We start from the raw sequence: 23,906 nt of genomic DNA, 5'->3' as shown, positions 1-23,906 counted from the left end.
GAACTGAGAATAAAGGCAAATACTGAAATAAATGCCTACGTTTTACAAAAACACACATACCCTAGCTATATCCAGAACCTAAAGTTACATTACTGCTCTAGTGCTACACTGAAGTAAGATGCTCATTTTAGCAGGGCAGACAGGCCTACAGGCCTATTAAATAATGCTGCTTTTCTTCCGGATTTGAATGAGTATTTGAATGTCGATTATGCAAGGCACAAATGTCCTAGAATTAACCCTTATATTTATTCCATGTCTTGCTTTTGCAGTAACCTCATTCTACATTGCTGCTAAGCCAGACATTTTTAGATATGTCTGGTAATAAGTGCCAATGGGTCTCCTTATGTGTTTTATGTTTTGCAACTGTGTCCAAGTATTCCAACTATTCAATGTGCATGCACACAGGAAATTCTAATATGTTTACATTGGTGTGCACAGGCTTATGATGTACGTGCATGTACTCGAGTGTGTGTGTTTTCACTGCGGTCACAATACTTAGAAATGTGTTTATATGCCCATGTTTCACGTTGGAAAAAACTGTTCCATCTCCCACAGATGTCTGTCCCTTTAAGTGCCCATCTGTTCTCAAGTGCCTGCTGCCAACACCCCTCCTGCCATGTGGCTAGAGACACGCTGGAAGAACATCCGCCAAACCTTGCTGCTGCTGTTCACCGCTGCTCTCCTCATCGGGGTCACCATGCTGGCCATCTCCTCTAACATCAACCCAGTAGGCTACTTCTTCCTCGGGGTAGGGGGAGTGTGCCTCGTTGGCTATTTGCTGAGCGTGTTTGCCGAGTGCTACCTGAGGAATCAGCACCGGCATGACGCAAACGAAGCTCCTCCAAGCAGGCACAGCCACGCAGGGTGAGCAGCAACCCGCTTACTCCTCTTTACCTCTCTCACCTCACTCATGGCCATTTTAAACTCTCTTTTGCTGCCCTTCCCCCGAGGCACCAAATGCAGACTCCATTCCCAAAGACAAAAGTCCTTTGCAGGTCTCTTTCCCTCACTATTGACGTGGAGGTTGCAAAGTCAATGCCACGCATGTCCTGTACCTTTGTAATATATATTTTCTTCCCCTTGGGAACTAATCCACTAAAACTTGCCAATGTTAAACTGATCCAGGCCTATTTTATTTTTCTTTGAGTAATCGAGGCTTGCCAAACAATGAGTCAGACAAGGAAAAAGAAAAAATGTAGAAGCAATACCAAATCTTATTTGGGTTTAGCTCTATAAACCTTATCTCTAGAGCAACTGTTTCTTGGCAAACTTTAAGAGAAACCTGTAACTGGGTGTGTTTCCACTCTTAAAATTTCTGCTTGACACTAATAAAACCCCTGAGTTTTAGAGATACTAAATACTACCCCACCTCTTTTTGGCCTCATGTTCATTTGCAGGTTCTCAGCATAACCTAATTTAACCCCAGTTTTTCTGCTGTCATTGAAGAGGTTAACTTTATTTGCTTCCTTGTATAATCCAGATAATCATTATCTATGTGCATAAATGACTTGATGTTCACAAATAAAATATTTATTTTTAGAAAGGCTATATAAAAAAGAAGTCTATATTGGGCCCTACTAGTTTGGGGGCATACTTGAAGAAAACTAGTATCCTTTTATTTAAAAATATTTCTGAAAAGAAAAATGTCTCCAAAGTAACATTTCTTTCCTTTGCAGATAATTCTTTTAAACATGGAATAACTAGTCCTTATCTAAACTAAATTAAAGTACTTAATTTTCTCCACTTCTTAAAAATGGATGGACATTGAACTAATATATTTTTAAAAATAGGTCCTGTTTTATTCCATGAGATAACTAGTAGTTAGCAATCCTTAGTGATAAATTTTAAGTGTAGGAGGACACCAGGTTAAGCCTAGGACACTGAACTGAACAGTGTGGGTAGCTTCACTAACGCTGAGGAGTGTGGGAAGATGGTCAGGTGAGCTATTTTCTATGCCACTAAGAAGGACATTCAGTTGACTGGAGAGGTGAGCTGATCCAGGGGCAGGATATCCCACACAGCAATCCCCCATGAGATGCCCTGTCTCAGTCCCCTTGTTGATTGTAGCACAGTCCCTATAGTCCATGATCTGTACTATAAACACAAACTACGCAAAAAAATAACAAGTGCTGCTCTCTGGCACAGGGTGAACGCTGCCTATGAAGCACCCACCTATGAGGAGGTGATGACCATGTCAGCTCCACCAATATGGACAATTGCATCCAACCCAGGCTCCGTGCCCTCGCCGCTGAGCGAGCCTCCCCCGTACAGTGTCGTCATTGAATCCTCTGCCCAGCAAGAGATGATGGTGGAGGCTCTCTGGGGGCCAGTGCCAGGCACAATGCACACCTCTGAGGCAGACACAGGCTCCAGGACACAGCTGCAGCTGGTGCTGCCCCCCAGACTGCAGCGCTTTGTTTCGGACATCCATGAGGAGAAAGATGTTGAAGAGAGGCTTGAACCACTGGAGCCGCTCACTCCACCACCTGCTTACGAGACGGCCATCAGCGATGAGGTGTTTGAAGATGCTCACCAGCCCTCTGCCTTAGGACTGATTTCACCTCCCACGAATACAGAACCAAACCCTCACCCCAATGCACGATGCTCCTAGAGGGATGGTAAAACGGCTGAAAATGTTTTGCCTAAACATTTGTCTCACCATTCTTTGAACCAGAATTGAACTACAGCCACAGCTTCTGATGTTACTAGAATCTTTTTGCACAAAATAGAAATCAATGCAATACCACACTGCTTTGTCTCGGCAGATACGTAAAACCACAGGGAGGAAAGTTGTGTTATGTATGGCAACGTTCTCAAACTGGAGGGGAGAAGTAAATCTTGAGAAGAGACAAAGTTGCCAAAAGACCTCTGAATAAGAACTGAAGGATGCAGCCAGAAGAACCTGCCTGGAAAAGGGGAGGAATAGAAACAACACAAAGCACGTTCTGTCTGTGCATTGCAAACAGCAATATTGCTGAGTGCTGTGTGGTCATCAGCCACCCCAAAATCCCTGCAGAGAGAACAAGCCTGCACTCCCCATGTTGCTGGTTTTGCAGCAACACAAATTTATGGTCTGAGCTCTTTGTTACTGTCCCACTGCCACACCTGCTCCACATCCTCAAGTGTGCTGCATGGCAGTGTGACTGAGGTGAGAGTGTCTGACTCAGTCGGGAAGCTGGCACCACCTGGTACCTGTCACTTAGGGTTGAAAAGCTGATAGTATGCATCAAATGTCTTCTGTTGTTCTCAAAGTTATCGTCCCACGCAGTCAGTGAGGACAAGAGGGAGATAAGTTTTCCCCCTGCAAGAGAGGCCAGTGATGGGATACCCACACATGGGATACACACACATACTCTGCTTGGACTTCATGACTCCACAATAGGGTGTATGGCTGCTGTATTACAGGTGTTCTCTAACAGATGGCCTCAGACACTTTACTGCCATCATGCACAGAAAGGCCAAAGCTCCTCCAGGTCCCTGTGGGCTTTGGAAAGGTCCAGTCTGTCTGCCAAGGCAGCGGAGCACCTGAGGACAACACTCCCAACACACATTTGGCCTTCATCATGATGGGTCTAGGCTGTAGGCAGCCTCTGGCTCTCACTGATCAGTGATGCTCTGCCTTTTCAAATGGGTGAGCTAAACTGATTGTCTCTGCAGTGTCAAAGTGGTCTGCAGTATGCAAAGAGATGCATTTGCATCTGGTGAATGTCCAAATTAAAAAAAAAAAAAAAAAGGTTGTCTGAATCTCCTGTGAAGGAGAGCAGCAATCATCACAGCCTGGCTCATGGCTGCATCTTTAATTAACATAAACCATAGGCTAGAAGCAAATAAATTATTTCTTATTGTTTGATTCTTTATAGTTCAAAGCAGAAAAAAAAATACCTTTTATGTTGTTTATAAATAAACAGGATTGATTTAAAAATTCCTGGTGGCAATGGTAATTTTTCCTCCCAAAAGAAACACTCCACAAAGCCATGCTTTTGCTTGCATTCTGCTTATTTGTTAATCTTGGCTTAGAAAAGAGAGGAGTTCCACTTCTGAATCGACAGCTGAATCACTTTATTATCATTATTGACGAACCAATTAAGATACCTCTATCACAGACGTATTAGGAGAGACAAACTTGCTGACCAAGGCAATGTGGTCTCTTTCATGCAAAATACTTGCACTTCCCTCCTGTATCAGCTAACAGAGAAGAAAAAAACCTCACTAAAAGGTGTGGCACAAGCATGGAAACTCTGACTTGTAAACTGGGCAACTCAGGACCTGCCTGAGTGCACCAAATTGCCAAGAGTCAGGAAGAAATTCAGGTGACCAGCACAGACAAAAAGCTAGCCAAAACAAAGATCCAAAATGTCACCAGTACAATTTTGTCTTCAACATTTGTAAAGACCGTCAAGCCTTTGGACATGTGTTAAGCTTTAGCAGATAGAATTCCTGTACACCAGGACATAGGATATCTGTGTCCTCAAGAATAATGTGCAAAAGTCATCTGAAGCTTTATGTGCCTTTTTTTGTAAGTGGTATGAGGAGCAGCTGTGGGAGCTGGGGTTGCTTAGCCTGGAGAAGGCTCAGGGGAGACTTTATTGCTCTCTACAGCTCCCTGAAAGGAGATTGTAGCCAGGTGGGATTTGGTCTCTTCTCCCAGGCAGCCAGAGACAGAACCAGAGGAATTGGCCTCAAGCTGTGCCAGGGGAGGTCAGGCTGGAATCAGGAGGAATTTCTTCTCAGGAAGGTTGTTGAGCATTGGAATGGGCTGCCAGGGAAATGGTGGAGTCACCATCCCCAGAGCTGTTTAAGGAAAGGCTGGATGTGGCACTTGGTGCCATGGTCTAGTTGCCATGGTGGTGCTTGGTCAAAGGTTGGACTTGATGATCTCAGAGGTCTTTTCCAACTGATTTTTCCAATTGATTCAGCGATTCTGTAATAAGAGCTGTGAATTTGCTTTCACTAGGACGCTCACTTGATTTTCCCTTTATATTTCCCTTTTTATTTCTCTGCAATCCCGCGTGCTCCATTTCTCCCTCCCTCTTAATTACAGCACGCTTTCATTTCTGATCGCAGCTGATCTCCCATCTCGGCAGGGGTAAAGAAATTAAAACAGGTTTAAAAATAAGAAAAGGCCCAGAGCCGGCACTCTCTCCTCTCCCCGTTCCCAGGAAAGCCGCAGCGCCGCCGCTCCTCCCCGAGGCCCGGCCCCGCCGCGCCCTGAGCAGGAAGAGGCGGGAAGCGGGTCCCGCCGTTTGAATCGCGGGGGCCGCCGGGAAAAGGCGGGACGGGCTCCCCTTTCCGCCCGCCGGGAAAAGGCGGGACGGGCTCCTTCCCGCCCGCCCGTCGTCAGGCGGCGGCCGCGGCCCGCGGGGTCCCGCCGCTTCCTCCGGGCCCGGGGTCGGGCGCACACGCGGGTGGCTCCTTGGCGCGGTGCTGCCCTGCCGTGCCCGCTCCCGCCGGGATGCTGGCGGCGTGCGGCATGCAGCGGTGCCACCAGGAAGCGCTCAGGAAGAACCGGGTGATGCTGGCAAAGCAGCTGGTGTTGAATGTGCTGGTGGAGCACATGGTGGAGAAGGACATCATCACCGCCGAGATGGTGGAAATGATACAGGTACGCGGGTTGCCGCCTGCGCCGTGCGCTTTGTCTCCGGCTGAGCTCGGTGTCGTTCCTTGCAGGCAGCATGGAAAAACTCCTGCTGCCTGCGCGTTTCGGTGGGATGGCCTCAGAGACCTGCAGGGGCTCGGCTGCAGCGCGCAGGAGAGCTGGAAGGTGCTTTTGTAGCAAGAAAAGGTGCGTTTCCTCCAGGATTCCCTTGTTCTGGTGTGCAGGTGCAGCAGGCTGCGCTTAGTGGATCGGGTCGCAGCTTCCAGTCCTTTACTGTGATTTTGTGCTTTTCTTTTTTCTTCCGCATGTAGAAGCAGGAATACTATGTATTTGTAAAACAGTACTGTGAAATAACAAATGCTGTTTCGTTTTAGGGTCGTGTTACTTTCCCTGTGCAGTGGAGAGAAGTCATTGGAAATTGGGATTTCTCCCAGGGGGATGGTAATGCACAGGACAGTGTGCAGGATGGACACACAGGTCTCCAGGGAGAGCAGAGTAGAAAGGAAGTGGTTGAAGCTGCACATCGAGTGCAAGTCAGGGCTCAAGTAAGGAGCAGAGGGAGGTTTTAGTCCCTTAGCAAAGTTCAGGGTTTCATAATAAAGACCGGATGTTGACAAATAGGATTATGAACTATTTTTTGGGCATGACTATAGAAAGTGTAAACCTGAGACAGATAAGGTTTTGATAGCAGTGGAGAAATGTCTTCCTGATGAATTTTGAGTCATTGTCAAAGATAATGTGACTCACTTTGTATACTTTGACGCAGTGTCAAAGATACTATTGGATGCCTCATGGGGCCTGTCAAGGATATATTGCAGATTTGTGGGAGCTGCAGGCTGTCTGACTTGAAATAGTACCAATTCCCTAGTGGAACAGAACGAAGATACCTTGGAACAGTGACAGCCAGAGAATGAATCAAGGACTTCTCTGGGTTTGGGCTGGAGAAGTTAATTTCTTTGTAGTAGCTGGTATTTTATTATTGCTGAGCAGTGCTGACCCAGAGCCAAGGTCTTCTCACCCCACCAGCAATGCTGGAGGTGCACAAGAAACTGGGAGGGTACACATCTGAGACAGCTGACTCCAGGTGACCCCAGGGATCTCCCGCTCAGTTTGGTGTCATGGCCAGCATGTGAAGGTCAGGGAAGAAGGAGGAAGGGAAAACAGAGTGACAGAGCATGGTGCTAATGATGCCAAGGTCTGTATGGGCCATTCACTTAAGAGTTGGACTCAATGATCCTTGTGGATCCTTCCCACTCAGAATATTCTGGGATTCTAAGTCACCATTGTGAGTGATGGAGCCCTGCTGTCCTTGCAATGGCTGGATACCTACCTGCCAACAGGAAGTAGTGGATGAATTCTTTGTTTTGCTTTGTGTGTGTGCCTTTTGCTTTACCTTTTATTAAACCATGTTTATCTCAACTTTTCTCACTTTCATTATTTGGGTTCTCCCCACCATTCCTCCTGGGGAGGAAGTGACTGAGTCTCTGGTGCTTAGCAGCCCACAGGGGTTAAGCAACAGCATTGCTGAAGTGTGGATGGTGAATAGGGGTGGGCTTTTGGTGGTCTGCAGTTTGTCACCTAAGGAGGAGCAGGGAGAATTGGGGGAAAAAAAAAAAAAAAAAAAAAAAGAGGGAAAAATCCTCTCAAGGTAATGCCAGAGAAAGTACTCTTCTTGGCAAGGTGCTGTTATAGTTAAAAGGTATTAAACTGAGACTGAAGGGCAGAAGCCTAAAGGAATTTTCCCCTCCAGATGTAATTGAGTAAAGGGGAATGCAACAATACTTAGTAATGGTTTATCAGTAAGAAGAAAGGTGTTATGACAGGTAAGTCAGGTAAAGAGTAATAGCTTAGTGGAAAAAATATGCCTAATACTCTACACACACCTAACTAAGAGCTTAAATGTCTATAAATAGCAGCAGCAGCCTGAGCAAGAGAACAGAGTGACTTGAATTACTCTTGCAGGCTATTGATCTGGAAATTGCAACAAAAATAGAAATATGGCAGAGGTAGAAGGAAAGCTGGAACTGCAAAATATGCATTGTACTAGAAGGACAGAAATGAACATTTACTGGATAGTCCTAGGCATAATAACAGTGCTGTGGAGAAAAAGTAAAGTGCATTTATAAAAAAAATCAAGTGGAAAACACTTCGTCTTACCTTTCATTTTCCTGTAGCAGGTCTGTGAATTTTTAATATTCTTCCTGTCTGTCAAATGTGAGCACAGTCTTGGAAGTGCTGTTAAGTAGCCTGTTATTGAAAATGCATTGTGATGCTGATGGTCAGGTACCTTAATGGAAACAGGAGGAGCCAAATGCCATTGTCTGATGAAAGAGAATGGATTCTCCTAGATATTATAACTGACTGGTTCTATATATATCCTCCTGCTGCCACAATAAGTCACAAAATAAAGATCTGGATAAATAGTTATGTTCTAAATAATCTTTTTTTGAAAACACAATAGCCACACTGGTCCTGTTGGCTTGATTTAAGCTAAACAAAAGAAGAAAATGGTTTTGGAAATAGAGCACTTAAATAAATTTCTGTAAAGAAAGTGAAATAAATCAAGGAGCTCAAGGAGATGAAGCATGATATTTTTTCCAAGTGTAAGGTGTCAAAGCAGTACTGAAACTTCACCACAAGTAAAAATGGTGGGGGGGGGGGTGTTGCAGGAAGAGCCTCTGAAAACAAAGGTGGTTGAACTGGATGAGGAGCTCACAAGGACTGTGGAGAGTAAGTAAAGAGTTTATAGGTGTACAACATGGGAGAAGAAACAGTAAATAGAAGCTGCTTCCTTTGATGTCTGAAATTTGGGGAGATAGTAGGATCTGACAACATTGAATTTAAATTGGGTCATTCAGAAAGATACTAAACCATGTGAGTTTTTTCCACTGTACACACTTTAAATAAAGATTAAAGAAAAACACTGTGTTAACTTTGTAGTGAAAATGATGTTTAATTATTTAGGTGAAAACCCAGCAGAGGAGGGTTTCAAATGCAGGAGAAAAAATTATGGTGGAAATAAAGTGGGACAGTGGAAATGGCTGTTTTTAAGGCAAGCTCCAACATCTGCTTGCATAAATGCTTTCTTGTTGGAGCATCAGATGTTCTTCCAGGGCTCTGGGAGAGACTCTTAAAATTGCAGATATGGTGGCAAGAGCTTTCTTGCTTTTTAAAGAAGTTGAGTAATCTGTGCTGTAATCAAAGGCTGAGATTTTATAGATACAGGATTTAAATTGTTGATCACTAGACAATAATTAAGGGATCACTGGGGTTGACAAGGGACAAGTTTGATGAGGATGTTTGTCAATTATATATGATTTTTCTATAGATTCTGCAAGTGTATAATAAGACTAATACAAAATTTTGACAGGAATTCAGAATTTATTTACTACTAGTTTCTGTTATGCAGATTATCAAACCCATCTGTGAGGGGAAGGAAATAAATTAAGGATGTATTGGGAAATAAAATGAAAGAGATGTCTTATTAACTTCTGAATGTTTGCTGAACATTATTTAGCATGACCTAAATGTGATGTTGAAGATGAAGTCATATCAGGAGGCACAGCCCTTAGAGTGTTTAAGGAAGAATTAAGAAAGAAGTCTGCCAAAAGCTGGTTTCAGTGCATGCAAAGGGCAGGGCATGAACATTATGGGAATTTCTTAACTTTTTAATAAAACTAGTGTTCTGGTTCTTGAGGTCAGCTTGTGTTCTTAACTATCATTTATGCCTTAGAGTCATAGACTGTGAAAAAGATGAATGACCTTCAGCTTATCTCAAAACAGCTGCAGGTCTATTAGAAAGGAAGAAAAATTCATTAGCTACTTTAGAAATAAAGTCTCAATTTACTTTATTACTTACAATGAAATTCAGTGATCTTACAGCAAGATACAAACACATGGAGCTGGTTATTTTTGATGGACTCATGGAGCAGTGTCACCAGGAGAAAGGTAGCTTTGTACTTCTGGGAAGACACAAGTAAGACATTATTATTGGTACTTCTAGTCAATAGTACTCTGAAAATTCAGGGTCCTGTGGGAACAGGAAATGGTACTTGCACTGTTAAGAGAAAGAGGCTATTTATGAAAGAAAATTGTTTCCTGTAGCAAATCAAGACCAATTTATAGAAAAAAGTTTGATAAATAAGGGAAAGGACAGACCCCTGAGATCAAGGAACACTGTTGATAAAGATAAATGCTCTTAGCCAATCATGAATTAATAGATCTAAAATTGTAAATAGGTTTATAAACATTGGATCAACAAGATTTTGCAATATCCTCTCAAACAGTGTGTTGGGGCAAAAAACAAATTATTTTTGACACCGAGCTTGATAATTATGAATGAAACCAGATGGTGTGATATCTTCTGTAGCAGAAGATTTACATGTGTTCCTCAAGGTATCTTTTTTTCCCTGGTTTTCATGTGATTGCTGTATTGTTAGGCCTTAATTCTGTGTCACTGATCAGCTACTCCCAACTGTCCACCGAAAGGAGAAATCTTGGATCTAAGTGATAATTTAAAAAAATAGGATGAATCTAAATAAATAAAATTTATTTCTAATACCCAGTATTTTGGTATGTGATGTTTTTTTGTGTGTGTGGTTTAGATTTCACAGGGAAGAGTATAATTGTGTAAATTGTACATTTTGTTGGCAAATACTTGTTAATATTCTAAAAATTAGAACTTCTTGGCACTATCATTTTTTGTTGGCTACTTTTCCACATATACTAGTATGTATTGATTCATTGGTTTAAATATTTGTCTGTACATAGGAAATACCATTCTGGAATTGACTGCATATAATAATTATGCTACTTAATGTTTTCTGGAGATTTGACTATCTGCATGAGACCACAAACTATTAGAAAGTAGTAGAAGCATGTTTTCAGCTTTGTGTATTCAGTGAGAAGTAGATACTATTCCAGCAGTAACTGGAAGTAAAATTTTAGGGAGAATACAATGTATTACTGTGTGTAGTTATGTATGAATTGTTGGCTTGTGTTGTCAAGAGCAAACAGGGAACAGGTGGAATTTTTTTTCTGAAATAATTTTAAAAAAGCTGTTATGATGATTCATTGAAAGTTAATTATGTTGGGTGTTACTTGAGTATGTATTTTGGTTTTTTCTCTCTGGGTTCAGGCCAAGTCTGGGAGCTTTGACCGAAATGTGGAATTCCTGAATTTGCTGCCCAAGCGAGGCCCCCACGCCTTCTCAGCCTTCTGTGAAGCTCTGAGAGAGACCCAGCAGCAGCATCTGGAGGCAATGATCCTGAGGACTATGTGCAACCCCAGCCATGAGATTGCAAGGGTACAACAGCTTGGAAAAAATAAGATGCTTGGCTTGTGTTTCAGATTGGGTTTGGGCACAAAAGGAACTTTATCATATGGGGAAAACTCAATGGTTACAAAGGATAGCATGGTTTGTTGCAAGTTGAAACTTGGGTAGAAGAGAATTTTCATGAAGAGCCACAGGGTTGAAAGGGCCTCTAGAAGTCATCTCTTCCAACTTCCCTGCTCAATTATTCCCTTCAGGAGGCTTCCAGAGTCACATCCAGGCAGTTTCTGGATATCTGCAAGGATGGAGACTGCAGCCTCTCTGGGCAGCCTCCTCCAGTGCTCTGGCATCTCACTCACAATAAAAAAGAGTTTCCTGGTGTTTGAGAGGGAGTCTCTTGTGTTTCAGTTTGTGCCCATGGCCTCTGGGTCTGTCACTGGGCACCACTGGGAAGAGCCTGGCTCTGTGCTCTTTGTGCCCTCCTTTCAGGTGTTCATACACAGGAGTGAATCCTCTGTGAGGGATGAGGGATTCATCCCTTCTGCTGGCATCACTCCTCCAATGCAGCCCAGGGTACCACTTGCCTTTGTGCCACTGCTGGCTCCTGCTTGGCTTGGCAGCACCAAGTCCTTTTCTGCTGAGCTGCTTCCCAGCTGGGTGTCCCCCAGGATGTATTGGTGCCTGGAGTGACCCACCCCAGGCACAGGACTGTGCAGTTCTTATTCAACTGTACGAGGTTCTTGCAGTTTTCTTGCATCCAACAAGTTCTTAATTGATGTGTATCAATAATACAAAAATTGAAAGGGAAGTATTTTTTCCTCTGAACTTTTTTTATTTAATATTCAGTGATTGTCTGAATAGACTCTTAAGGAAGCAAGTACTTTTATTTCTTTCTTTTGTTATTTTTTTTCACCTTTTCACTATGTGTAGTTAGTGTTGTCCTAAAGGAAGAATCTTGCAAAGATTCCATGTTCTTGGTGCACTGGCAAGGATGGAAACTCTCAGTAAACATATTTTATACAAAGGAAAGGAGAGCAAATACTTCTGAACAAATGTTCCCTTATTAAAATGTAAAATTAATCAGACTACCCTTCTATTTTTTCGTTTTCAATTTTGCTTTACTTTACAAACAATGAAATCTTGTCCGCAAGCAAAAATATAGGAATCACCAGACAAACCAAGTTATTGTTGAAACCAGGGAAGCTAAGATGACCCCAGTGTGAAGATTCTAAACTGAGGATTTGGGTAGAAGTGGAGATAATCAAAGAAGGGGAGGAGTCTCACATTGAATGAAAGTGCTGCTGCTGTTTTGTATTGATGTTTCTTTTGGAAGTGGACCATAATAGTATATTTCAGTCATTTTTATGTGTATGTAAATGCATGTATCTTTTCTTCCATGATAACTTCACCTTTCTACTCTAGAGAAATATTAGCTATTTTATGCTACTCTTTTTCATGGATTTATTCATGTCTTTTAGCTTGAACACTGTCATGAGTCAGATCTTCCACACCCTGTCAGTGAGTCCTGTAATTCAAAGAGACCCCGTTGGCTTGGTGAGTTGCTCATGATTTGCTACCTGATTGTCTCCTGCCAATTTCTTAATACTGCCATAATTCAGGTCTAGAAATAACCTTGCCACTACTTTTCTCATCCCAGGAATACAAACTTGACAGTAAACTGACTATATTATGGTTGAAGAGGGTACTTTATAGTATATGGGAAGAGAAAACCAATACATGTTTCTTGTTAGCTTCACTTGTTCTTATGGGATACTTGGTTGCTTAAAACAGTACGTGTCAGTAAAATTCTACATTTTGCAAAGATTTTTCTCTAAGATTTGTAATAGAATGTCACTGAGCTAGTGCTGTGATAAGATACTGCCTTCAGGCAATATTCTCTAACCAAGACTTCCTTCTTAAAAAATTGGTTTAAGGCCTTATATGTGGTATGTGGGTCCAACTTGGTTTTCTGTAGCTTCTCTCAAGTGCAGCAAATCAGCTTTTCACTAACATGCATTTGCAACTTAGACCAGGGGACTGGTCTAATATACAATTGTTGGAATGAATCTCTTTGCTAGTTTTTATGTTGCCTCTGGTAATGCCTGGAGTATTTTTTCCCCTAACCACAGGTTTGCCTTTATGCTGGTTACTAGGAGCTCTCTCTGGTGTTAAAGAACAAGTGTCTAATTTTTTGGAAACTTTTTTTATATATTTTGAAAGGTTTTAGGTTGGGTTGTTTTGATTTTTTTAGAGCATATGCTCCTCCAACCAGGAGAGCCATGCCTCAAAAGGCTGAAAGAGGATTTCAGAAGAGATTGTGAATGTCATTAGCTCAGTTTCTTCAGTACAGAGGAGTGAGTGTTTGCCTGCAAATGGCAAATAGTGATTATCATTCCCCTTGTCTGCTGTTATCCAGAGGAAAGTGTTCAGAGGCAGATAAAAAAAGAAAAAGGCTTTGCACTATGTGAAAGTTAAAATTGTCTCGTTTGATCACTTATGCATGTGTTCAGCATGGGAGGCCTTTTATGAAAGGAAAGAGCTATTCTATTTGAAATTTTCTAGCAACATTTTGTCAGCCAAACTCTGAAAGTAAGAACATACTGTACAAAACAGCAGAAAGCACAAGGATCTTAAATTAGATGAGAATTTTGTTTTCATATTCTGTAGACTAGGCCTTAGATAAGGCTAAGCCACATGCAAACAAAAATAAAAGCTGTCAGTTAAAATAAATAAAATAAGTATACCATGACAGTACCTTTTTTTTCTCTTCTGTGTTTCATTTTGTGTCAGTAGTCATTGATCAAACAATTTTTGGAGGCATGAAATATGCATAAATATAATTCAGAATTTGCAAGTTTCTACCTTAATGCAGAGGCTTTGTGTCTGAATTGTTTTTTTTATTTTATTGATATATTTGGTTTTGCACAGAACCAGTGGAACACTCCTTGGATAATGGAGATGGTCCCTCAGTTCCTCCAGTGAAGTATTGCAGTCCTGAATTTTATCGCAGTCATCAGCACTTGGTAAGTTGTTGGCAGAGAAAATCTTGAGATGTGAGAGATGTGAGATGTTTGGATCTCTGAGCTGAACATGTGCCACTTCAAATTGAGTTGAAATGCTTCACTGGGATGCAGATCAGGGTTGTGCAATTTGTGTAACTGAAAGGTGTCACCACCAGTCGTGCTCCATTTGATGTGGTTCTCATTTACAAGTGTCAAGAAATCCTGAGAAGTTCTGTAACTCTGAACAAATCTCTGCCTCTGTTTTTTTGATCATGAAGAGCTTCGTGAAACAGCTTCTCTACTACTGCTCTCTGTGAGCTGTCCATATTATTGCCTCAAGTTTATTTATCTGTGTCCTCATCTTCTGGAAGGTGACAAACCCTGTAAATGACTGTAAGATCATGGAACTATGCTTTCAATAGTAAGTTGGCTGTTTTAATTGCCAGCTGTACCAATAGAGACCTTAGGCTTAAGAACCAGATCAGGATTGTGTGCTAGAATTCTACCTGTGGGTAGAACAATCTTCTGCTGCAGTGTTTGAAGTATGTAATCTAACTACTTTTTGTTGATTCTGTCTGTAAAGCAGATAGATTGTGGTGGGGTAGGCATAAGGAAAAATCACTTTGTGTTATGGGATAAGCACTTCATTAGGGTTATACCATGTCTGAGGCTCTGTGTATAACACAACAGTTGTTTGTGTATTGGTTTTTGTTTGGATTGAGTTTGGTTTTTTGGGAGTTTGTTGTGGGGTTTTTTGGAACTGTTTGGGTGGGTGGTCTTGATGGATAAGCAGTGCCAGTGTGAGCTTGACTAGGGTCCTTTAACATCTGTGCCTGGATATACCTTATTTGATATTCTCTTTTGGTGTTAAGTTTTGCTTCCAATTTACAGGCGTGTTTGTAAGTGAATTACTATTGATTTGTTGTTGTTAGAGTGGTAGGGACAGAGAGGGAACTTAATCTGTAGACACCCCTCTTAAATTAGTTCTTATCCTGTTAATCTCTTTTGCCAGTTGCATAATTTTAAAAGTCAGTGACTGACAGTTCCTTGCTGTTTCAATTTCACTCATTGCTATTTTACATCTCTGTCTGCTCCCAACAGCAATTAAGAAATGTTAGCTAAACTTTACATAGTGTTGTCCTTTGATGGGGGTGACACAAATATGTGGGGCCCTGCTGGGGTGAGAAAAGGGGAAAATGTTAGCAATATCTAATTCACTGCTTGAAATGGATAAGCTTTTTAAATGTTTCTTTTAAAATGAGGACTAGGGCAAGCCAGTCTAACTTATTAATGATGGTGTTGCAGCACTCAGTTGTGGAGGCTGGCAAGCGCAGGCATATCAAGTTGGTGTGGAATGACTGCTGTTCTATTCTAACACATCATTATTTCCTTGTGTAGTCTAAATTTACCTGTTTTTAATCTTCCTTTCAGGCATACAAGCTGACATCAGAGCCCCGAGGCTTAGCACTGATCCTCAGCAATGTCCGTTTCAGCAGCGGGAGCGACCTGGAATATCGCGCAGGGGGGGACGTGGACTGCGCCTCCCTGGAGCTGCTGTTCGGGCGGCTCGGCTACCGGGTCACTGTTCTGTGTGATCAGACTGCACAGGTGAGGGGCTCATCCCGCTCTGCACAGCTCGTGTGCATGAGGGGTTGCTTCATAATGGTCTCCAGAGGTTCCTTTTGATACTTGCTAAGCTTTGAAGGTGTGAGTTATCACTTAAGAATAGAAAATAAGGCTAAACGTGATGGTGTCTGCTCTCATACTGATGAACATGAGAAAGCTTGGAAGGCTGAGTTCTTCCAGTGGATAATAGTACTCCAATCTGACCCCAGTACTCCTCCCATCTGACCCTAGTGCAAGGGGCAAGAATTCTGAGACCACACCTGGCATGTGTGTTAAAATGAATAAAGTCTCCAGTTTACTCTAGATAGACTTTTCCAGTGTTCTGCTCTCCTAAAAATTAAACTTTGTAAATATTTGATGTAGCCTTTGCTATTGTGATGTTTTCAAGTCCTTTCACTGATGAAGTCAATTGGCATCCTATTTATCAGTCTTCCAATATCCATGTAGTTCAGTTCCACCCTTTCAGTCTTCACTAAAAATGTGTATGTGCTTCACTTAGGAAAATTGGTTGTGTTCCATGACTAACTTAATCAAGCTACTCTCCCTAGGGCAGTGGCTGTCTTCTCCAGCGTCATTTGATCTTAGTCTTTTTAAATCCCTATGAATTCAAGTGATACAGGACTTGTTAAAGAGTGTTTTATTCAAGGACAGAACTTTTGCAACAATGATACAAAATATTTGCACCTGCCGTGTCCTTAGAGGTTCTGAAATTTTCCAGTTTAAATTTTGAATTGACCACTAGTGTCTGAATGCCTGAAGTCACAGTCACATGTATCTATTAAGTTGCTCCAATATCCCAGTCAGATTCCAGTGTCAGTGTAAAACTTCTGCAAAATATCACTTGGTTTCCTCTGTTGACCTAAGTGATTCCTGCTTCACAGTGTTATACTTAAGACTGAGTATTGTATAAAGGAACAAGAATATTTTGCTTTTTTTCTTTTTTAATAGAACACATCTTTTTTATGTAAATTTGATGTGTGTAGGGGTTTTCTTTGTAACAGGAGGGCCATTTGTGTTCTTCCCAGAAAATTGATTCACTTTCCCTGTGGAAGTCTGGAAAGCATTGAACTATTTTATATTTTCCCTGTTCTAGGAGATGCAGAATGCGTTGGAGAGATTCTCCAAGCTGCGAGATCATCGAGATGTGGATTCCTGCATTATAGCCCTGCTTTCCCATGGTGTGGAAGGTGGGGTTTATGGCAGTGATGGCAAACTACTAGAGGTGTGTTGCTGAGTCCTCATCTCTTGTTGTAGGTTATCTCTAGGAAAGTAACAATGTTAAAAAAAAAGGGAAAGAAATTATGCAGGACAGGATTGACATTTTTTTCAATAGAAAAAACAAGGGCTGGAGGGAAGAAAACAGCAGAGGACTGTCTGTGAGAGGTGTGGAAATTAAAAATAGCAGGTAGGAGAAATCATCTCTCTGTCTAAATACTAGGTAGAGTGCATGAACCTAAGCAAGTATGAACCTAGGAGGGGGTGGAAAAGGGATGTGTTTGTCACACATTGAGTTTGCAGATAAAGGGGAGGATACCAAGGCTGGTGAGATAATAAGCAAAATACAGGGAAACAAAAGTGAGTCTGGGTTTGGCTAACAGAAAGCTACAGTGAAGAAATTTCCTCTTTCCTCTCTCAGTTGCAGGAGGCTTTCCGGCTCTTTGATAATGCAAACTGCCCAAATCTCCAGAATAAGCCCAAAATGTTCTTTATTCAGGCCTGCCGTGGAGGTGAGTGCCCAAACACTAAAAGCCACTTGGCATGCCATTAAGGCTCATTTTGCACACATGCACACCCCCACATTCAACTTGCTGTCAACTTTCCTCTTTGCTTCTCTCAGGTGTAAGTGGGACCCATATTCACCTCCCTCTGCCCTGCTGCTGCCACTGCATCTGTTGCTCTGTAAGTGTCTTTAGCTCTGCATGAGGTGTGTGCATTGACTTGCAGACCCCAGAGCACCTCAGTGACATAAAGCTCTGCTGCATCCCACTCATTCCCTGAGGTTCCTCGTGCTGTGCCTTTGCAGTAGGGGGAGTGGGGCACATGATGCACAAATAGCAGCACAGCATGGAGCAGTTCACTAGCACCAGTCTTGCTGAGGTCCTGTCTTTTTCTTGATCCTCCATGTGCTGTGTCTCTTGTGGTTGTCTCTTGAGCTGTCGGAGTTGGTTCCACTTATTTTTGGGGTTTTGTCTCTTTCCTTTACTTTTCAGCCTCAAATGAACTTTCCTTCCACCCTTTTCCACATACATGATATTAAACAGAACTCTTTTCATGATCCTTATAGACTTGTTCTTCTTCTGTCCTTTCTTACCATTTTTTTTAATTTGGTTGTTCCTTTTCCTTCCTTTTGTAACTAAACAAACACATCAGTAACTAACTACCTTGCAGATCTTCAAATGACCAAATTTTTCCCTCAAGTACTTGGACTGTGTGAAATTGCAGATATTCCAAAGTGAAGCTCTGTCTTACAGCTTCTTTTTTTTCCACTGTGATAGAGGAATTTTCCTAGTGTGCATGCTTTCCCCCATGCTTTTCCCTTGTTTCTTGCAGTTGTCTCCCTTCTTTCTCATTTTTAGCAAGCTTTACAGTTTATCCTCTAGTCTCTACTCTTGTTTAATTCCAATGCAGGGAAAAGCCCAAAGTCTACATGAAGTATTTGGGTGATCAGAAATATTTCATCCTTTTAAGTGTTTGGGAATATTGTAACATGCATGTTTACAATATGAATTGAATCTGATTGCATTCCTTATGTGAATGAAGATTTAGATACTTTTGAACAAATGTGAGTCTGTAGACTCAGGGTGGAAATAAGTGTAATAAGCCAGAGTTTTCAGCTGACCTCATTAGGTAATTATGTTTATTTGACTGTAATGTTACCATAATGGGTCTGTTAAGGCTAAGAAATCAAGCTTGGCCTTCATATTCCCAAAAAAGCTGCAATTAAGGAAGAGTGGTAAAGCTTGCTATGCACAGTGTTTAGAACTAAGATATTGCAATAGACAAAGGATTAAGATACTTGAAAAACTGGAAGGAAAAAGTCGATTAACTAAAAAAACAACAAGGTGGCATAAACATCCCTTGTCTAACCTCTTTTGAGCCTTGATTAATAATTGGAGGGGAAAGCCAGTTACAAAGTAATTGAACTGTCAACAAAAAATGTGTATCCTTTAGACAACATTCAAAGGAGTGTATAAATAGTGTTGTCAACTTTGAAATAGTAGTCTATCTATCTGTACCTTGCAAGTTAGCTGGAAATAGTTGAAGCAAGATGAGAAGTGCATAAGTTATTCTTCTATTGTTTAGTATCTATGTTTAATGTAGTAGATTCAAAGGAGTGAAAAATTATGCTAATAACTGGGTAGTTAGCAGTTATTTAAATTAATTGGCAGAACAGCTATCTGGGAGCTTCAATACAATTTAAACACACTAGATGAATCTTTGGCAGTGGCTCTGTGAATTAGAGGTTAAGTATGCAAAGGGTTAGTGCTTTACACATTTTAAAACAACTTTTAAAGTTGATTGAAGTGGTGTTTGAAGACATGCATACAAGATGGGTAATTCTGAAGCTTTAATCAAAAAAAAGTTTTGATTTTATACATAATGGGGCGATGACAGTGTGAATAATAGAATCTGACAGTAAAATTGCCTGAGTCTTCTGAAATAAAATATACAGTGAACAGTCCACGAAATTTTTTAAAAGACAGAGAGCTGGAAGGATTTTGAGAAGTATGATAAAAGACAAGAAAAAAGTGTGTTTAAAAATGAAAAAAAAATTACATTGCTACCCTAAAGAGATGAGAAAGTAACTTAATGGAAGCCATTATGAAATTTTGAACTATGGAGACTAATTCAACAATCACACCCCTCCCACTGCTGCTTGCTTTTTAGAGGAAAAGAACAATACTGCTGACTTATGAACTGACCACTTTCTGAGCATAATTATGAAATGACACCTGTGCCACTGCCTGTTAAAGGGTTAGAAATTCAAATGTATTATTTAGGCATGAGCTAGCAATAGAAATTGAGAAACATCTTAGGGGGAAGGCCTCTAAAGTGGACACTAGATTTGGATTCTGCTGGTAGGAAGTAAGAATAGTAGATTCTCATCTTAGAAGAAAGAAAAAAACAAAAAGGCAATATTATATGGAAAAATCTGTAATTTTAATTTTCTTGCAATACAGCTAGACCATCAAAGTTACTACCACTAAGTAATTACTTGAGATTATAATGGAAATTCTGCATCATGTAGAAAACCAATTGAGAATATCTATACTTGCATCTTGGAAAGGGCATTAAATGCACTCCAGATTTTAAACTAATCTTCATGGACTTCTCTTATGTTTGAGGTCAGATTATTTTGCGTTTTTCTGCTGCACAATTTATGCTTTTAATTGAAACAAGTGGTATTGTAATCAAAACTAGGTGAAATACTTGGTTTTCTACATATCCTGGGTGTAAATCTTAGCAACCAAAATTACAGCCCTTATATGAGTTCTGCAGTAAATAGATAGTTAGCATTGCAAAGTGCAGTAGACATTTTTGGATATTTCTGAAGTAGCTGTGACTGGAAAATAAAAACTTCATAGCTAGGCATCAAATCCTTCCATTAATGGTGGAAAACTACCAGAAACTTCCCTCCTTTTGTGGTTATCACATGTTCTGCACAGGAAGAGGTGGGAGCAGAAATCTGCATGCAGATCCAGTCATGTTAGGTTAAGCAGGTGCAATAGTTTGTGCAGAAGAACTTTCTAAAACAGCTGAGAAAGCCTAAAGTTAATGCAAACACTTTCTGCTTGACAGTAGTTGTGGCATTGACCACAAAACTAAGGAAGTACAGGAAAGCTGCCTCCAGCAGTTCAGGATAATTTCTTCTCCCCTTCTCCCTGTCCTTGTTTATTGCACGGCAGATGAGTTGGACCGGGGAGTGGATCAGAGAGACGGCAGAGAGCGGTCGGGTTCTCCGGGCTGCGAGCAGAGCGACGCGAACAAGGAGGAGAGCCCAGGGCTGCGGCTGCCCACGCGCTCGGACATGATCTGTGGCTACGCTTGTCTGAGAGGTACTGGCCCTGGCTGCTGGGCACAGGGAGTGCTGTGTGCCTGCTCCCAAAGCCTTCACGCTGGCCTCTCTCCCAGGCACCGCGGCCATGCGGAACACCCGGCGCGGCTCCTGGTACGTCGAGGCTCTCGCCGCGGTGTTTGCGGAGGACGCCCGGCACACCCACGTGGCTGACATGCTGGTGAAGGTAAAGCACAGGGGCCTTTGCTCCCCCACTCCTGTGCTGGGATTAATCTAGTGCTGTTAAAGCACTTATTCTTGCCTTGTTTCCTCGTTCTTTCCTCATTTTATTTACTTATTTTTATATACAGTTCCATAGCAGTTTAACACAAGTAAGATGCTGTTTCTTTGACTCCTTCTGTTCCATAGTGTGGGTCGCATGGTGAACTTAGCAGAGTTAATGCTGCCTGCCAACAGTTACTTTTCTTCTATAGAAATAGCTTTTTTTTTTAGGTGAATTAATTCCCTGAACATGCACACAACACAGCTGCAAAAGCACCAGCACTCATATAAGGTAAAGATTGAGAAAGTGGAGGAGGAAGGAGTGAAAAAAGCAGTGTGACCACAGCAACTTGAGCTGCTGTGGAACTGCACCCTAGTTCTTTCTCCGTCCTATAATTAGGGGACTAATTATTGCATTAAACAGAATAATCTGTGAGTACAGAAAGAAATGACATTTTTCTTCCTTCTTTTGAAACCTTGCAGTTACTTTTTTTTTTTTTTTAAATCTCACATCTAGGTGAATAGGCAAATCAAGCAACGAGAAGGTTATGCTCCAGGCACTGAATTTCACCGCTGCAAGGAAATGTCAGAATATTGTAGCACACTCTGTCGGGACCTTTACCTGTTTCCTGGCTATCTACCAGGAAAATAACCTTGCCAGCTCTGTTTGAAGAGAGATACTGCCAAAGCTGAACTTCCACTGTGGATATGTTTTCACTCTTAGGAGCTGTGACATCAGATGGGAGGCAAGAAGTGCCAGTCTAATTCTTTATGTCTTTTTCTAAAATAAACTGGCAACTCTCCTGGTAATCTGACTCCGTTCAGGGTTTAAAATTCTGATATCCCAATTGGCTCTGTATGTATTGAAAGTGATGGAAACAGGATCAGCATTGGAACTGCAAAGAAGTGGGAACATCTTTTGGAAGGAGATGTAAGGACATTTATAAACAAAGTGAATATGAAAATGGAAATGGACTTCTAGTACAGTTTTTAACTTAAGGCTTTCTGAAAGGAAAAACAATCAAAAGATGCTACTTGTCTTATGCTTGTACTTTAAGAATTTTAAATACTTTCTGCATGGTTCTTCATACAGGACAGTTGACTCCTGTGCACATCAGAAAAGGGCTCCTTATAAAGGAGAATCCTCCCCCTCTAAAATGGGAGGTTATTGTTCTCAGTACTCAACACTTTCCATTTCGATCACTTAAAAGTCTATTTTTCTACATTCCTTCTATAGCCAAATTATCAAGAGAACAAGATATCCCAGATTATCAACAAAACATAGAGACTCAGACAAATATGCCTGAATAAAATGCCCCAGAAATAGTTTTGAATCTAGAAATTCTAGATTAACTCCCCTTAGTCCCAAGAGTGGGCAACTGCATGGAATATTCCTTTTGAGGAATTTGTTTGCATAGTACTTGTGTCACAATAGACATTCAGTCCACCAGCTTCTCAGGAGTCTATAAATTGCACTGTACAACTGAAGCCCTGAAACTCTACACCCTTGTACAAGAGGATCTTTTGTCTTTTTAATTAACAAAAATATTCAAGGCAGCTTTTTTACAGTCTAAGCATGTTGCTTGGATTATTTTTCACTGCAGTTTTTTTTTTCTTTGTAAATGAGAGGGAAGAGTGTTACATTATTATCCTGTTCTGTGAGTTTTCTTTCTTAATCCATGATCATTTAAAAGCATAACCTCTCATCACTTCTTTTGGAAATACCTTCCACAGTCTCTTCATGCTGTAATTCATGTCTTGCTGTGTCCAACTGCAGTTTCTCCCAGTTCATGTGACGTGGGAGGTGGGCATTGTTCTCTTTTTGTAGTGGAGCCTAAATCCTGAGATACTGGATTACATATGGACTATGGGCAGCACACTTCACTCCCAGTCTCTCCATTTTGTAGCACTAAGTTGGCATTATTCCTGGCTTTTTTAAATGTAAGTATGGCTTTTAAAATATATTTTTCAGGATAGAATTATGAATGGGAAGCACAAAGGTATATGGAGGGAGGCTGGAAAACTGGGCATGTGCTCTTTTTATTATTCTGCCTAGAAAATGAAGGCTGTGTTTCCTCCAGCTGACAAAGGTGCAGCATTATCTTGCATTTATCCTACACACAATGTGATGAACAGAACAAGAATCATACTTGCCAATTGGTGCCTTACTCTGAAGTCTAATATACCACTTTAGGGGCTCCTGTACCTCCCTGGAGTATAAACACTGTCTTCCTGAGTGCTCCCTCTATGAAATGGTGCAATATTTTACAGATAGTTTTATTGATGAAGCAGTCCATTCTGATGGATTAAATTTCTGTAGAATTGCATCAAGTTGCATTATCACTGCCACATTTGTATATCTTTTGTATACTTGTATTTTACTGCCTTGAGGTGTCAAAATAAAGAGTTGTTTGATTAATCTGTGAAGTGTCTTCCATTTAGAGAGTTAGACCTCTGCAGAAATGGAGCTTCTACATAAAGAGAATTTTGTGTAATTTCTTGAGATAGCACATCCCAGAGGGGGTTTTGAACTTTTGGGCAGAAGCCTGCTACCTACAGCTGCAAAAACTGTGAGCTGCTTGTAGATTTTGGTAACAGCTGGGCTGAACAAAGACTGATACATTAATAAAGAGATGTGAGGCAGAACTACCAAGCAGGAGGCTCATGTTGTGCTTCAGCACATCAATTACTGATGTTGGGAAAATTTGGGGCTTGGTGTTTCTTCAGGAGAAGTTGGTGTCAAAATGAAGGGTTCCTGGAAAAAAAGGAGCCTTGGAAGGAGGAAGAGGCTGAAAAGTGACAATGCCATCTGTTGGAGAGATTCTGGAAGGGGAGAAAGGTCCAGGGGATCAGAGAGCTGCATGGGAAGGAATGCCTGGGAATGCTTGGAGGCTTGATGCATAAAGCCCAAGACTTGTAACTGGGAGCAGCTGTACAACACAGAACTTTCTGTTCCACCTTGACAAATGAGCCATGATCTTGCTGCTGGGCAGGGAGGCTGAGATCAAAGTAATGCACCTGGGAGAAAGTCAACTAGTGTGAAATAAGAAGGTAGAAGCTCTGTTCTTTTAAGTTCTAAAAATAATCCCCAGCCTCCAGATCCACCAGAGGTTGCCATTTACCCTGTTTCAT

The 23,906-nt window shown here is 41.4% G+C and overlaps 2 protein-coding genes across 2 annotated transcripts; both read left to right on the top strand.

The window, feature by feature from the left end:
- Positions 1-270: 270 nt before the first annotated feature.
- TMEM139 (transmembrane protein 139) lies at positions 271-2,934 on the top strand. Its single transcript, XM_079302878.1, has 2 exons — positions 271-864; positions 2,146-2,934. Exons 1-2 carry the CDS (start codon positions 617-619, stop codon positions 2,609-2,611), a joined length of 714 nt encoding a protein of 237 aa, XP_079159004.1. The 5' UTR covers positions 271-616; the 3' UTR covers positions 2,612-2,934.
- A 2,308-nt stretch (positions 2,935-5,242) lies between these two features.
- On the top strand, positions 5,243-23,193 carry CASP2 (caspase 2). Its single transcript, XM_079312082.1, has 10 exons — positions 5,243-5,602; positions 10,734-10,901; positions 12,347-12,422; positions 13,797-13,891; positions 15,302-15,478; positions 16,590-16,718; positions 17,133-17,223; positions 20,404-20,553; positions 20,630-20,739; positions 21,292-23,193. The coding sequence occupies exons 1-10, from the start codon at positions 5,453-5,455 to the stop codon at positions 21,424-21,426; spliced, it is 1,281 nt and encodes a 426-aa protein (XP_079168208.1). The 5' UTR covers positions 5,243-5,452; the 3' UTR covers positions 21,427-23,193.
- Positions 23,194-23,906: the final 713 nt, after the last annotated feature.

This window comes from Erithacus rubecula, assembly GCF_903797595.1.
Source record: "Erithacus rubecula genome assembly, chromosome: 1".
Taxonomy (NCBI): Eukaryota; Metazoa; Chordata; class Aves; order Passeriformes; family Muscicapidae; genus Erithacus; species Erithacus rubecula.
Note: the sequence above shows the minus strand (reverse complement) of the source record. Positions and strands in the feature narration are given on the sequence as shown.

Coding starts and splice junctions, on each gene's coding strand:
- TMEM139 (XM_079302878.1), top strand. CDS start 617: ATGTGGCTAGAGACACGCTGGAAGAACATCCGCCAAACCTTGCTGCTG. Junction 865..2,145: donor AGCAGGCACAGCCACGCAGG/GTGAGCAGCAAC, acceptor TCTCTGGCACAG/GGTGAACGCTGCCTATGAAG.
- CASP2 (XM_079312082.1), top strand. CDS start 5,453: ATGCTGGCGGCGTGCGGCATGCAGCGGTGCCACCAGGAAGCGCTCAGG. Junction 5,603..10,733: donor AGATGGTGGAAATGATACAG/GTACGCGGGTTG, acceptor CTCTGGGTTCAG/GCCAAGTCTGGGAGCTTTGA. Junction 12,423..13,796: donor AAAGAGACCCCGTTGGCTTG/GTGAGTTGCTCA, acceptor GGTTTTGCACAG/AACCAGTGGAACACTCCTTG.